Source organism: Protopterus annectens, chromosome 3.part1 (assembly GCF_019279795.1).
Source record: "Protopterus annectens isolate FY-2018-M chromosome 3.part1, PAN1.0, whole genome shotgun sequence".
Classification (NCBI taxonomy): Eukaryota; Metazoa; Chordata; order Ceratodontiformes; family Protopteridae; genus Protopterus; species Protopterus annectens.
Genome location: NC_056732.1, coordinates 533703802 through 533720485, shown reverse-complemented (window position 1 = coordinate 533720485; position 16684 = coordinate 533703802). Strand labels below are relative to the sequence as shown.

General features: G+C 39.3%; 1 protein-coding gene across 1 annotated transcript in view; it reads left to right on the top strand.

Annotated features, from left to right (window-relative positions):
- XYLB (xylulokinase) overlaps positions 1 to 16684 on the top strand; it is a 1259970-nt gene that overhangs the window by 531376 nt on the left and 711910 nt on the right. The window contains exons 10-11 of the mRNA XM_044066952.1: positions 2880 to 2961; positions 13886 to 13926. Of these exons, the coding sequence (XP_043922887.1) occupies positions 2880 to 2961; positions 13886 to 13926 (123 nt within the window). The remainder of the gene's footprint in view (positions 1 to 2879; positions 2962 to 13885; positions 13927 to 16684) is intronic.

The window sequence follows — 16684 nt, the reverse complement described above, 5'->3', positions numbered from 1 at the left end:
AATGGAAGATAATGTGATAGCAGACTGAAAAAGGATTAATATAACTTCTGAAGGATTCAGTTAGCTGGGGTTCTTCCTGAAGTGTACAGTGCATCAGCATGTCCTTCCCTAGAGTATCCTCGCAGGATTTTCTCATTCACCAGGAACTACGTTTAAAGGAAGGTTCTTGCCTCTTCAGTTATGCTGCTGATGTGCTGCAGCAGTACCTTGCAGTGAGAATGAGTGATGCTGGTATGATTACCTGCAGGATTTGGGCCTGTGCTCTACAGAAGATGAAGACCGCACACCTACAAACATGTGTTTGTATTCCTTCTCCCTACCACAAGAGACCATTAACTAAACTGCAGCAAACAGAGCACAGCATGGCACTATGGCATTAGTTCATATATTGTCAATACCTACAGTATGTAAATCACTTAGCTGGTACACTCACTACAACTACATGGACTGATGTTATACTTGTAAAGATGCATGTATGTGAGATAAAGGCTAAGGAGTCATTGTGGTTCTCACAGCCATCCTTATTTTGCAACCACGTATTTAGTCAGAATTCAGTTCTAGCAGTGCCTGTCCTAGCTGGAATTAAGGTGTAAGTGAAATTTGGAGGGCTGAAATCCCATTTCTTCAGCATACAGATGAGAATACATGTGCATCATTGCTTGGGCAAGCTGCAGCACTGCTGCTTTTGGCAGGGAAACAGAACAATTGCATATGAAACTGCAGTGCTATAGTTTTCAGGGCAGTTTTCAGAAAAAAATATCTTATTACTACTAAGCAAATAACAGAATAATCGTTTTAAATGAATCTGTGAACAATATTGCTTTATATAGGTAACTTTGTGTGTGTGTGTGTGTGTGTGTGTGTGTGTGTGTGTGTGTGTGTGTGTGTGTGTGTGAGCGCTTATTTCTGAAAATAAATGATAGCAGAAAGCACATTTAGGTTATTTGATTTTTGTTTATTTTTTTTTAAAGTGCAGCTGAAAGTTTTACTTCAGTGGTAACTAACCCTGTTAGTTGTAGTAAAGCAAATCTGGTTTCATATGAGCTTTTAAGAAGACTGGCATGTGTCATACAAATTTAAGATCAAAATCTAACATATATTGTGTTTTCATTTGATTTAGCATGTTAACTTAATTAGCTGAAGTTCTGTTTTATAGATTCACACAAAATCTTGAGTTGCACTGCATAGGGATAGTATACTTTATCGATTCATGGTTGAATTTATTTTGCTGACTGAAGACCTTCAGAATAAGACAAGTTATGAATAAAAATGGTTATAATGATCTAAAAGTTAAGGAATTATAGTCACTTACTGCATGTCAACAATTGATGACAGAAAAACAAGTGTGATCGTAGTAGTGGAGCATTACTCACTCATAAGGTCACCCAAAGTATGACATTATGCCAGTTACTTTACTACTATGTGCTTATATTCAGGGAGGTAGATTCACAGATAAGTATTTTTAAGTAATCACCACACTATCAGTTTTCTCCCTGCAATATGGATAGAATACCAGATAAAGAAGACAATTCTGGTAATGGGAAAGAAAGAGTTGGCCTAGAAATTCTGTTTAGAGTATTGCTTTTATGAGAGTGCTTTTTGTTTTGAGATATTTCGCTTTCAACTTATTTGATCAATTTTGTAATGAAATTATCCATAACCATACCACGAAAGAGTCATAATGTAGTTTGCTGTGTATTCTTCACTGAAAATAAGAGGTTTAAAATAACACTGGAATACATTCTACAACTAGATGTTATGTACTGATGAGAGTTGGACTGATCAGCATTCCTATTTTGATCTTTGGGGATCCGACACCTTTCAAAAAGGCCAGATATACAATATCCATGTTAAAACCTTTGAAAATAAATAAAAATGTCACCAGGTTATTTACATATTTATTTTGATACGATCATGGTAATGCAAGTCTAAGAGCTGGTGTTTAACAATCTCAGGACTGAATTGTCTTTGTATTTACCTTTAGCATTACATCGTAAAAGTAAAGGTTATATTCTGTCTGTGCTGTGGAAGAGAGATCTGTTGAGTTCTTGCCTCTATAAATTCATCACGTCAGTTTAGGTCTAAGGAACTGGAAATTGATTTTAGAAAGAATATACAAGCACAAATCTCTGTATTTTTGTTTCACTTTTCAGAACAGGTGGTCCTATGTGAAATGTCCTTTCATCTCTTAGGAACAGATGGTTCACAATTGAAATCTAAGGTGGATGCTTTTTGAAGGTAACAGCCTGGCATATTCTGTGTTGAAACACAGCAGGTCTCAACTTCCTCAACAAGTTTTAAAATGTGATTATGGAAGCTAGAAGGCCTAGTACTAGGAGAGAGTGTACGCAAAAAATGGAAGAGATTTTTATTTTTGGTACAGCAAAGAATTTGAGATTTCAGAGCCCTAATTTGACTGTGGCTCTATCTTATCTTATTGAATTATTGGACAAAGGTTTTCCCTTCTCTTCCAGATTCAAATGCTCATGCAATTTCAGCTCACTATGATTGTGACCCCCCATTTTTTGTTCATATTGTTTCTTCTTTTTTCTGAAGAGGGGAAGACACTGTAAGACCCCCACGAGCTCCTGGGATCTCAATTTTCCTCAATTTTGTGTTGGAACTTACTCTACAACCTTTGTTGCTACTGGTTGCTGAGAATGATTGAATATATTATGGAAGACTGTTCTTGAGGTCTTGATCTTTCACCCTAGATAACCTATGGTCATGAGTTTTGCGACCTCTCCGGTCCAACCACAAATTTTACAAATAATGCAGCTATGCATGTCTTGAGTTCAGAAATGTAAAAAAGATGAGTGTGAGAGTGCCAGTAAATGTTACAGAGTACAATCCTTAAATTTGTAACTTCTATTTCTCAGGGCTGCATTTCTTCTTATTATGTTCAACGCTATGGGTTTCCTTCTGACTGCAGAATAGTTGCTTTCACTGGTGATAATCCAGGTAAGGTTTTTATTTAATAAGATTCAATATGGTTTTCTTTTTAGTTTTGTTTCCATGCCTGCCAACCATCAACACCCCTCCCATTGTTCTAGAGCCCCTTTATTCCCCTATATTGGTATCCCTGACATGGAAGTAAGCACCAAACAGAGAGGGCCATCATTCTAGCAGCAGTAGTGGTGGTTTTTGCCATTTCCTCCATCTACTGATGCAGACTTTTGTGAAACTTCTCAAGTCCTTATCTCTGCCCCTGGGTAGCTGACATGGGCAATTCTATTACACCGAGGGACTGCTTTTGGCCATTTCCATGCATGTGTGTTATTTCTCACACACATTTTAATGAAGCTGCTCTCACTATCTTTGTAGTATCAAGCCACATCTCCTGGTCTTTCCACTGTTTGTTGCCTTCAGACGTCCACTTGCTGGTGGATCAGCAAACTGGAACCATGTCCCCTCTCCCAGGTTGGGCAATGTAGCAGTGGCCATTCACTCCCATTCTACCAGACCCTACTCTTTTAGCACTTGAGCTACTAATCAAGCTCGAGTCGTCTGAGTTGTAGTCAGGGCTTTATCTATGTATGCTATAGAGATGAGCAGTAGGTTTCATATTCAAATTGTAATGTATAAACATTTGTAGTATGACATCATATTGCACTTAAAAACTGTGAAAGAATGGATGTCTTTTAACTGCTATGTACAGAGTGATTCATGATAGAAGTTTAATGAGAAAAGTGTGGATTTATGAATGTCTTATGGGGACTGGACTTAATTTGTATAATTATTCATTCTGTCTTTGATCCTTGAATGATATTCAGTTTTATTATACTGTGAAGAAAGGAATGTGATTATGTAATGAACTCTTTATTATGCACAGTTAAGAGTCCACAGTCCTGAAATAAGGAGTCAAAGAAGGATATTAGGAATAAGTTAACACGTCAAGGAAGTCAGAGAATGAGTTCTGTATTTCAGAAAAAGAACTGAAAATGATGTGAGATGAAGATATAATGTATATAGTTTGGGAGAGATACAAAGATATTTTTTTACTTTTTAGAAGAGGTGACAGATAATCACAGTAACTTTCCTGAAGGATCAAAAACTGGGAGAAAATTTAAAAAAAGCCTAGGGCAATTCTTTATGACATATTGATTGAGAAGCCTATACAGTTTATCCAGGTAGTAGAGTAGTAAGGAAGATTAGACTGGCCAAGGGGGTTCTTATGTGCCATTTTAATTAAAGCTTATGGATTATCAAATTTGCCCAAATATGCTGCTAGTTGTTATGCAACCACTTTCCCTCAGAATCACCAATTATTATTTTGGATGTCGCTTTCAGCAGAGCCATAGTTTGTAATTTTGTCTCTCCAGACACAGGTGTTGGTATCAGAATTCCCAGAAGTCCCAAGTGGCACTATAGCACCTGATGCTGGTGGCCTGATACAACTCTGTAGTGTGATCAGTGCTTCTCAGTTCTTTATCATCTCAGAACAAAGCTTAATGTATGATGAACTTCAGCTTCAGTCCCTAAGCTTCACTGTCATTATCATGATGACTTTAACATCAGACAGAACTATATGGGTGTAGTTGTTGGATTACCCTTGTACACCCATCTCACTTCTTCTACCTGGGGAGTCATTATAACACCTGGTGCTGCCTGTCTTGTAAAAGATTTAAGCCATCACTCTGCATAGAAGTTCTCTTTTTCTGGAAGCCCACTGGCTTGAATTAATAGTGGCTACTCTTGAGCAGAAGAGAGTGGACTCTCCTTCATGCTCTTTGACTAGATCTGGAAAATGTTTGGGCTGAGTGGTAGGTTCTGAGAGGCAGAAGCAAGCAGGCGAGACTTATTGTCTGTGTAAGTAAGGAAAAATATAGATACACCACATAAGGTCTTCAAAAGGTAAGGAGGATTAGTTGCCATAAAACATGTTTCTCTTTAAAAAAATCAAAGCTTTCTCTTCAGTTTTCCCAATAGTAATATAAAAGGTATGATTCTGAAAATTATCTCTCCCAACTCGTGATGGCTTCAGCATTTAGGACAATTAACACCACTGTGGATGATTCCAGTTCTGTGTTTTTTTCAAAGCTAGTATACAGTCCGTGGATCTCTGCATGGTTCAAAAGGACGTCAGCGAGCTGCAGCCTGTGACCATGCTTTTTCATCCTCCATGGATGCTGATGTCCTTTCTGGAACAGGCCATTGCAGTATTGCCACCAGATGTCAGTTCATTGCATGACTTGCCAGTGTCTTTTGGGGGAAGTAAGACCATTGTTACTGTATCTGCCAAAACCACTGATTTTAGGTATAGGGATTACTGAAGTAGAACAATGTCAGAAACAATCTTTCTTCCACAGGTGATGGTTGTGAACCACCCTGGGATGACCAAGCATAATTGCTAATCCTAGGTTTTTAATATTTACTTGATCTCTTTCCTAGATGTAACCAGTCATGATTTCACTTTGTTTTTATGTCAGTTTTGGTGGCTTTAAGCCAGGTAACAGCAATGGCACAGTCTCACATAGCTTCAGTGCAGAAACAGAGAAAAACAATCAAACAATGCTCCCACCCCACACTTCCTACTTTCCCCAAACCTCCTTCTTCTGCCCTCCTCTCCGTCTCCTGTACTCCTCCTGCTATTTTTCCTTTTTGTTCATCTTCTTTTTTCAGGTAGAAGCGAAGAACGAGTAAGATAACCATTACTTCTTTAGTGTTCGGCCAAGAGCAGGTTGAGGACAAGGCCTTCTTTCTCATATCACTCTCTTTAATCAAACAGCTACATTGGTCTGTCCTTCAAGACTGTGTTCAGCCGTCTCAGCTGACAATGGTTCATGAATTAATATGCGATTTCTAATATCTAGCATTACCTGGTTTGTTTAAGAGACAAAACAGTGACAAGCAGGTCAGCAATCACTGTCATCTTCAAAGTCAGTAGGACTGTTTAGCTTTAATTATGCTTTTATTTAATTGTTTTTTTTTTCATTTGTTAAGCTGGATAGGATAAACACTGATACAGTGGTAGTGGATTGTCTTAGGCTGGTAATTGTTGCTGCAAATTTTCTTTTTCCAGATTCTGTTGCATTCTACATAATTCATGTAAAAACTACTCAACTCTGTCTCATCAAAAACCAAAAAGACATACTAGCTTATACCTAGCTTCCATAAGCAAATCTTCATTGTGGATTTACATAACTGCTAACACTCTGCTTTCATTTTAAGCTCCATGCATTTTTAGTGTTTTAGTTTAAATTTGTACTCTTAAACACTTTGAAGTTGTTTCTGTTTGTAACCTAACCAGTAGTTACCTGTCTTCTAAACTAGATATTGCACGTTATGTCTACCACTCTTATATTTCTTTCTTTCTGAGAAATGCTTCTATTAATTCTGTACTCTTTGGTAAGTACCCTGTAACTGCAGTAAGATCACTTGTAGCCCATGCATATATTTTCATAGGATGATACTAGGCTATCGGCCCAGAGGCTCTTCTAAGCCTAGCCAAGAATTTCACCCATGTTCCCACAAAGTCAGCACCTGTTTCTCCTGTCCAGCAGGGACACAGGTGCAATCCCAAGGGTATATTTTCTGTTTCCCATTCAGTCATCCAGGTTCTTCTTAAAGAGGGCTAGAGAGGTACTGTGCTTGGCATAGATTGGGAGTCTATTCCGCAGGTGGTGGAGTCTTTGGGATACAAATATATCCTGCCAACAAGTTGCATTAATGTCACAGAACAGGTTGAGGCCTTGCGTGCAAGTTGTATGAGTGGAGTTTGACTTACGGATATGTAATAACTCCATCAAGGCTGGGTCTGAGATGGCCTTGTATGCCAGACACAGGTCACTTCTGAGCAGTCTATACCAGACTGAGTTGAGGAACAGGGCTTTTAGCCTGTCTGTATATGATAGGTGTTTGAGACAATGGATTTTCCTGGTCAGGAACCTCTGTGGTCTCTGCAGCTGCTGCATGTACTTTGGCAAGGTGGAAGGGGGCATTGTACTCGATAATGGGTCTGGTAAGGGAGGAGTACAGGGATGATATGACCTTATTTATGAGGTGGGCCATGTAGAAAGCCTTCCATACAACGGAGGCAACATGGTGGTCAAAAGTCAGGTTGCTATCAACTTGGGTGCCCAAGTCCCTCACAACTGATTGTATGCTTAGTATATTGTAATTACTGTGATAATCAGTGGGGATGCCATTTTCCCCAAAGGGGATAATGATGCATTTCTTCGCACTCAGTTTGAGGCCATGCTTCTGGCACCGGTCATTAGTTTGGGTAAGGCCATCTTGGAGGATGTTCACATCACTAGAGGAATTTAAGAGAATGCCCAGCTTGTAGTTGTCTGCCAGCTTGGTCAGCCACAGACCACTGGTTTTGGCTTGCACCTCAGAAAAGTATATCCCAAACAGTAGAATCCCATAACTGATCCTTGGGGGACACCGCTCATTACAGGTCTACTACTAGAGGTGGCTTTCCCTATTTTGACTAAATGGGTTCTATCAGTGAGCCAGTTAGGTACCCATCTGGTAACATATGGGTTGATGCCTAGCTGGGAGAGTTTATCTATTGTGCCTGAGTGGGGAATAGTGTCGAAGGCTTTGGCTAGGTCAAGATAGGTGGTGTGCACCATCTTCCCCTTGTCCATGGTTTTGGTGACCATTTCAAAAGAAGTCGACTAAGTTTAACAGGCATGATCTCCCTTTGACAAAGGCAAACTGTATGGGGTCAAGCATTTGGAGGTTATGTGTCCTTGTTTATAAGGTCCATCATAATGTGTTCCATGGCCTTGGAGATCAGGCTAGTTAGACTGATGATAACTGCCTGGGTCAGTGAATGCTCCACCTTTGTGTAGAGGGATGACAGTGGCTGTCCTCCATTTGGCTGGGATGAAGCCGGTGCTCAGGCTTTGGTTGAATAGGGTGCGTAATGGAGCTGAGAGCTTATGCCTGAGTTCATGTAGGATACAGCCAGGGATATTGTTGGGTCCCATGTAGACTGTATTTTTTGCCGTTGAGAGGGCATTAAAGACCTGCTCCCTGGTGATGAGGGGAGAGGGACAGGTGCTGGGAATGTCCTGGTTTACTGATGTGGGGGACAGGGGAGGAAGTTTCTATTGAACCTGTCTGCCAGCAGGTTGGCTTTATCTATGGCATTTGTATATGTGGTGTTATTCACAATCAGTTCAGAGCAGGCTTGGGTATTACCTTTGAGATTGTGGATGTATGTGAAGAAGGCCTTGTGATTGTCCTTAGTGGATGTTGTCAGTTTGGACTCAGTTAGCCTTAATGGGTTTCACCAGTGACCTTATTTGCTTGTTCAGACAAAGGAGATATTGCTTCCAACTTCGCACCTGCTTCTTCTTGGTCCTAGACAGCAGTTTTTTTCTTTTTATTATAATGTTTGTGTATTGCTGCTGTCCACCAGACAGGTTTACTCTTCCATGAGGAAGATAATTTGGTCCGGTCAGATATTGCTGAATCCATACAGCTAAGTGCTCATATAGTTTTTTGGTGTAGGCTTGGATATTAGTGCTAGTGCCAACTGAAGGGATGGTGGCTGTGAAGCTGCTTATACCTGCTCTCAGGAGACTGTAGTCAGCTTTGGAAAGTTTTTTTGTTTGATCCTGCTGGGGGGGGGGGGGTTCAGGGGAGATGGTGACTTCGAAAGTGATCTCTTTATGTTCGGATCTTACCAAGGAGGATGACACTGTAGGAGTGCTACAGTGGCTACTCATGTTGGTTAAGACCAGGCCCAGGATATTTTCACCTCTCATAGGGGTGTCGACGAGCTGATCCAATGCATTGGCATTGACGAAGTCAAGGAATCTCTGGGCATTCATGTTTGGGCTAGGATAGGTCTTCTTCTCTATGGTTGGGTAGTTAAAGTCATGCAGGATCAGGGTAGAGGGAGGGTTGATGGATTTAAGTAATTCCAGATAGGTGGAGTGGATGTCCTGAATCATGGTTGGAAGTCTGTAGCTAGCTATGATTTGAATAGGCATTTTGTCAACAGTTAACTGCACTCGGAGTGTCTCCTGTGCATCATACCATTTGACCAGCCTGAAGGTGTGTATGTCTTTGATAAATATTGAAACTCCACCTCCTTTGGTTTTGTAGCCCTCCATTTGGGGTCTGAAAGTATGATAGGATGAGTAACCTGGTAAGGCTGGGGTGCTCTCTGCAGCTTTGAACCAGGTTTCAGTGACTGCACAAATGTCAGCATCCTCCAGTGCAAGGAATGTTTGCAATGACTGCAGTTTCATGCTAAGACTCCTTGCATTTAGCAGCATGACCTTTAATTTCATTCATATGAATTATTCATGTTGGTAATTTTGTGCTCATGATTTTGCCTAAAAAGGCACTATGGAGGAAGCAAGAATCTTTGCCAGAAGTCTGAAGCCCAGGGGAGACAATGAAGGCCATCTCTGGCAAAGCATCGTGGTCTGTCAGTCATGTCCTCCCAGGCTGTCAGGTACTGGATCCCCTTGGAATGACACCATAAACTAAGCCAGTTGTAATAATTTTCTGTTTGTATTGAGGCATCATTCTGGGTGATGATAGGATGCTGCTTAAGGTTAGGGACATACCTGCTTGAGACACATTTTTAGCAAGCTCAGTCATGTCTCTCTTGATATAGTCCAGATAGGTACTTCTCAAGTCATTCACACCAACATGAACTATGACAGAGTCATAACAGTACCTGTTGTTAAGAGACTTGAGTGCGTGCATGATATTGTGGATTCTAGCACCTGACAAGCAACTTACTGTGATTTTCTCCTTGTGTAGTATGGGGAGGGGGACATCTGTGTGTCTCACAATATAGTCTCCTATGACTAATATGTTGGGTTTGTGGCTGGACCTTAGAGGCTGTGAGACACAGGCATATGTACTATGTGTGTGATGCGTGGGATGTGATGTGCATGCATGTTTTTGCTTCGGAGGTCTATTTTATTTAGGCATGTTTTTGTTGAGAACCTCCACATATGTAGGAGTGTGTTGTACAGTTGTGGGTGGTGTTAGAGGTGTGGTATTTGTACTGTTTGTGCAGACAACCTTCTTAGTGCCAGATGTACTGGCTTGTGACTGAGACAGCAAGGATTCTAGGTTCTTAATGTAATGCATCTCTCACATGTTGTGTTCCTGGGTAGTAGTAGTAGTAGAGGGTTGTCCATGTACATAAGGCAGTTGCTACACTGTCTCAGAATGCCCATATCAAGCAGACTAGCAGGAGAAACCATAGGAAATTATCCGTTCATGGTTGTCAGAATCTGTGGAAGAGAGGTCAGGGATAGTAGAGTGGGTACTATCTGAGAAGAGTACTTATAGGTGTGAGTAGGGCTGGATAAAATCAATACAGTAGCTGCAAGTGAAGGCCTCACTTTCAAAGGAGTGCTGGTAAGAGAATAAAATGCAGCTGAGATACCTCGCAAAGGGTTAAAACAACACAACAGCAGTGCACGACACGCAAACAAGCACAAACCCCTGCAAATGCGGGGTTTAAATACCACAAAAAGGAAAGTAAAATAGAAGCATTGGCATTGACCAATAAACCCTTCTCCCTGAACTCTTAGCTCAACACCCTATGCCAGACCAGTTCCAACCAGTTCACTTAGTCCCACTAAGTGCAGGCAGGCCCCAGCCAACAAAAGTTGGCGTAGCAAGAAACACACAAATCACTTAAACTGATCTGGATACAAACTGATCTGGATATAGCAAAACCTGTAACCAGACTAAGCTAAAGATATTTAAACTCTGTTTACGTTGATTTAACACAGGAGAAGACTTAAATAATAACAGTAGTAATCAAGAGCAACCTGATTTAAACAAACTAACCAATTAACCAATAAAAATGTTCAAAACTGAGCCCTTTTCCAGCAACCTTCGATCAGACGAGTTCTAACCGCACACTCCTGCCACTAGGGTGCAGGGGAACCCTCTCCAAAAAAGATGTCAGGATTAGAGCTCAAGTTATACAAACAGAGCTAGATTCAGCAGGTCTGAATCTAGTCTATGCTACAGTAAACAAGGCGCACCAATTTCAGAAAGAAACAGTTCAAGTAAATAGGCACAATAAGCCTTAAACCAGCAATTCCCAGCTCAGAAGGGCAGAATCTACCCTCTCCTCCCACAAGAATGCAGACCGCAAACCTTAATGTAAAATAACTGGCCTGAAGCCCAAGTGCTTAAACCAGAACCAAGACACACTAAGCCATCAACCTGCAATTCCCAACTTAGAAGGATGTAAGCTACCTCTCCTGCTACAAGAGTTAGACCACAAACATTCCTAATGTAAAACAACTGGCCTGATACCCAAGTGCTTAAACCAAAAGGCTTAGAATAACAGTTACAATTTAATCAGGCCACTAACAAGCAGTAAGAAATGCAGCAGAATAAATGCAACTGAATACTTTTAAGAACAAGGAGCAAAAACAAAATAAATTAATAAAGTAGGAAGAAACACAAATACAGTAAAAGCAGATGGATAAAGTGCAGTTTATTTATTTATTTATTCATTCATTTTTGTTAGGTTAAGTGGGGAGGGGAGGAAACAAGATAATTCAAGGTTGAGAAACTAAGGGGGTGGGCTTCCCAAATGATCTCTGTCTACTCAGTAGATAGCTGATGAGAAATGACTGGGAAGTGTGCTCAAAATGAGATTTATAGTAGGGACGGGAACTCAAAATCCACCAAATTTAAAAACACAATGAGAAATGGGAGGGTGGGATAGGAAAAAATGCAACCAGAGATGAGCGCTATTCAGAGCAAGCAGGCCACACAAACACTTCAGCTGAATATGGGTATTTCTAAATTAAAGAGCAATACTCTTAGCTCCTCCCACTAATTAACTTATGCTGTTCACAGTTTGCAAAGGAAGTTTTTGGTAATTTTTTTAACTGACCCTGGCCAAGAACTCTTAAAACTCCAACAGAACAGAAAACAAAACAAATGTATTACTAGAATAAGATATAAAATATAAGTGATCAGACCTTAAATGAAGAGTTTCAAATCAAAATTAAATGCAGCCAGAGATGAGTGATATTCAGAGCAAAGCAGGCCACACAAACACCTCAGCTAAATACAGGTATTTCTAAATAAAAGAGAAATGCTGTTTCTCAGCTCCCCCCACTGATTAACTGATACTGTTCACAGTTTGCAAAGAAATTCTTTGGTAACTTTTTTTTTAACTGACCCAGGCCAAGAACTCTTAAATATCCAACAGGACAGAAAACTTAAAACATTTTTTTAATTAGACTCTGCCTGAATTAATTATGTTCCCTTGATCTGTTTTCTCAGATCTTCTGTAATATAATTTATTAACTCCTCATTTTATCTGCTGTTACTGTTTCCCCATTCCCTCTAATTTTGCTTACATGTATTTGTCATATTATCTTTTTTAACAGCTTTCTCCCTGCATTTTCCTTCTGTTCATCTCATCTTTTAAATGCATTATGTAAAAATACTACCGTTAATTTTAGGACTCAAATTTAAATGCCATTTGTATATGTAAGGGAAACATGATAAAACTATTGCATTTATACTGCACATTTTCAATGACGGTATATTTCAATATTATTGCTACACAAGGTTTATCCCTATAAACTGTTAAAAATACAATGCTGTTATAGGTGGATTTATATAAAATGGGAACTTGCGTATTATCGCAACCAGATTTTGAACTGGTGTAATTGCTGCTATTATTGCAAAACGACTTTATAGTAAACAGAAAAGGGGTCTGTGCACTGAAAATCACTATTGTCTCATGTGGGTTCCAAACGAGGAACAGGAATAACGGCCAAATTCCTCTTCCTGGGTAGCGCTTTAGCACCGTAATGTAATGCAAAGGAAAAACAGCAGGGAAGAGAAATAATGCAGCACTTATCACATAAACAAGCCCAGATTCTTCCCCGGTGAAATGTAATTATCATACTGTTTACTCTTACTGAAGAGTCATTTCAGATTCCCAGCAAAATAGAAATCAGTGAATGGCATGTAAACATGGGCTTTGTAGTCTGTCTTGAAACAAAGTATGTTACAGTCGTTCGCAGCCCTATAAATACCAAAACACAACTTATAAACAACACATCAGTGCAGGGGAAAAAAAATAACCGATTGCACGCCTTACGTCAGCCCTCCATGAAGTCAGCCCAAAATAAAATGTGTAGAAATGTACATGTAAAGACGCACATTAATAACAACCCTGAATACCTGCTCTTACCGGCAAGCTGCTACAGTATGCCTCAACGAAACTTCCCATTCCTTCACGGTGCTAAAGGGTGGTACCCATGAAGAGTATTTTCTCCATTGTTCCCTTTCTGTTTCACAAGCAGTGTGATAAAAAGTAATTTGGAGTTTATACACCCCATTTCACTGTAACATGAAGTAGTTTCCCTCTAAATTTAGCAATGAGGGTGTTCCAAATCTGGTTGCAATAATACGTAAGTACCGCATAAAATGTATGTATATACCCAGTATTGATAGTTTGCCTGGATCACCAATAAAATGTGAGTTTGCCAGTAGGACCTGTCTGTTAAACAAAACAAAACAAAATAAAATAAGTAAATAAGATCAGATGAGGAACATAGCAAACTTCAGCTAGCTTTGTTTGTGTTTTTTGAATTTCTTCATCTGTGAGTAGTGCATACATTTGTACTAAAAAGCCAGAGTTTGTTTGCATACAATGAATATAAATCTTTTCCACCTTAATATAAATGTTTTGGAATGTCAAATCTACTTTCCTGCTACAAGACAATGTAGATCAGAAGGGAAGGTGGGGCCTTAACCTCACAGCATGTCTCCATGTATACTAAAACCGTACACCACAAGTAACTGGAATAACATGGTGTCAGCACTGCGTCACAGTCCTTTACAATGTGATGTCTGATACTGGGTGCTGTTATTTATGAGTTTGCTTATTGCTTTATCTTTGTGTTCACAGCATCACTGGCTGGAATGAGACTGAAGGAAGGAGACATAGCTGTAAGTTCATCTACATCTGTTTTTCTGAATCGGTTGGTTTCTTTGTCTGAGTTTGTCAATTATTTTAATATTAAATCGCATCAATTTTGTATGTAAATTATATATGTATTTAAGACCAAGAAATTAGAAATCTAAATGCTGTATTAAGAATGAATAATAGCTGAAGATATGAAAGATAACCTTTGAATTTTTTTTTATACTGCAAGCTACTGAACACAGCACAATCAATAGGTGTTTTTTTTTTCAAACACCTTTATTGAGTTACCACTTATGACATGGGCAAATTTACATTCATATAAAAGTAATCAAACTATGTTAACATAACAAACATTATACTTCATGTATATTGCTATATATTATATAACCTAAGGAGCATTACATACATTAATCAATTCCTGCCTTTTTTTCAAATAAAAAAACATCTTTATTAAACTATCACTTACTACATAGGCAATCATACATTTGTGTAAATGAAAAGAAAACACACAGACACACTCCTAGTTGCAAGCATTTTACATCACTTATAATCTACCCAGTATTTCTCACTCAAACATTACATAGCTCATTTAAGTCCTGCTGCCTTTTAAACCTCATTCCTCCCTTGTATGTATTGCTCCCACAATTCCTGTTTTTTTCCTATGTAGTTTGCTCCTACCCTTTTCTAAAGAACTCAGTTCTAGTTGTTTTATCTCTGTTACTGTATTCACTACTTCCAATATAATTGTTTTAGATTTTGATTTCCATTTTCTAGTAATTGCTTTTTTGTCAACCACCATTATTAGGCACAGCAAGGCCTTACCATATCTAGGCAATTCCAGTTTTGTATCATTCATAGCTCAGAAAAATCGTCTCCCTCATCAGACTGATCTGCCCATCCAGCATCTCCAACAGTGCATCCTGCAGGGAATCCTTAAAGTCCACCAACTCACCGCACTCCCAGAAAATATGTTCCCAATTACCTCTTTCTTCCCCTTTACACCTCCATCATTTGCTGTCTGCCTGAGGAAGAATTCGCTGGAGTCTACTTGAGGGTATAAAAATATCTACGTAAACATTTTCAGGCAAAAAATCCTAAATTTTCTGTTGCAGATTTGGGACATACATATATTCTCCCATTGTTTCTTTGTGCATTACTTATTCAGTCTCTCTTCTCAATCCTTTCTAACCTCCTCTGATTCTTATAGTTATCATGCAATGTTTTACATGCTCTACTAATTGTTCCTTTTTTAATGGCAGCTTCTGTTCTAGATTCTATTAAAAACTGTACCAGTGCTGGTCTTTCAGTAGGTGTTTAATGCAAACACCAGATCCTCTTTCAGTAGGTGTTTAATGCAAACACCAGATCCGGTGATGCTATACAGAATGTTAGAGTGTCCTTTACACTTGCTATTGTACAGAATGTTAGTGTGTCCTTTGCACTTGCTGTTCTACAGAATGTTAGAGTGTCTTTTACCCTTGTTATTGTATAGAATGTCAGTGTCCTTTACACTTGTTATTGTATAGAGTATTAGTGTCCTTTACACTTGTTATTGCACAGAACGTTAGTGTCATTTGCACTTATTTTTCCTCTAGCTGCTCTAATACTTTACTGTATCCAGTGATGAGTTGTTAACACAGACATTTTGACATTGTTGTGATAAAATACTATCAACAGAAGTCTGCGTCTGGCATGAACTGCTGTATACACTTCTTTCCAGCAATTTGTTGCAAAACAACCTGTATATTTCTTTTCTTTAAGAAAGTCAGATCTTCTTAATACAATTTTTGAAGAGGTAATTGTGATGGCCACATTGTCAACCCTGCAGCTTTTATGACATACCAATCACATGTAGCTTACCAGTGGCATAGACTGCTGACAACCAAGTGGAATTATAGCATTCATTGGCCACCTCTGACAACAATGTCTGTGGCCTAATGAGCCTATATACAGATTAAATAACCAGCAAGTTTTCTGAGCACTGTTCTTCATGCCAAACATTGCAGAGATTCACTGTTTTCTTCTTACTGACAACACCATAACTCTTTTTACACTATTAAAACTCAGTTGAGCAGTATTATAGGCTCTTACTGATTTAACATTTCTCTAAAGAATTTACTGCATTTGGTACTATGACCAAGTTGACTGAAGAACATCCAGTAACCTTCAGTAACTAGTGAGCTATTTTTTGCAGTTTTCAGTACATATTATTAATTAGTGATTGATTTTGCCATCAGTTGTTGTAGGGGTACTGGTACAGAGGAAGACACTGATGTTTATTTTAAGTTCAGGGGCATATGATTGAAGGCCCTGCATGGGCAGACTTTGCCCCCTTCCAAAACACACACACACATATTTTCCTTGTTGTGGATGTTCCATTATGGATTGGCCTATTTTACTTGAGCTAAAATGACACTCATATTTGTGATGATCACAGAGCCATCTGAGGCCTTTCGTGCATTATTTATACAAAGTTACTAACAATCCACAGTTAGAGACTAATGACAGTTTTAAAACAAAATGCAATTATAAAATAGAATCTGTTTCAGTGAATACACAGGCAGGTACTCGGCTGATACCTCCTGTGCAAGGGAGCCCGCAGGATTTTTTTGCAGGGGGGTGCAAACCCCGAGCCCAGCCCATGGAGCCCCACCCCCTCCATTCACGGAGCCCCACCCCCTCCACCCATGGAGCCCCACCCCCACACAACCATTACAGGGTCCCATTACTTGGCTATTTCTCTCTACAATTGCCATAAACACTGTTCAAAATTCTCAGTGT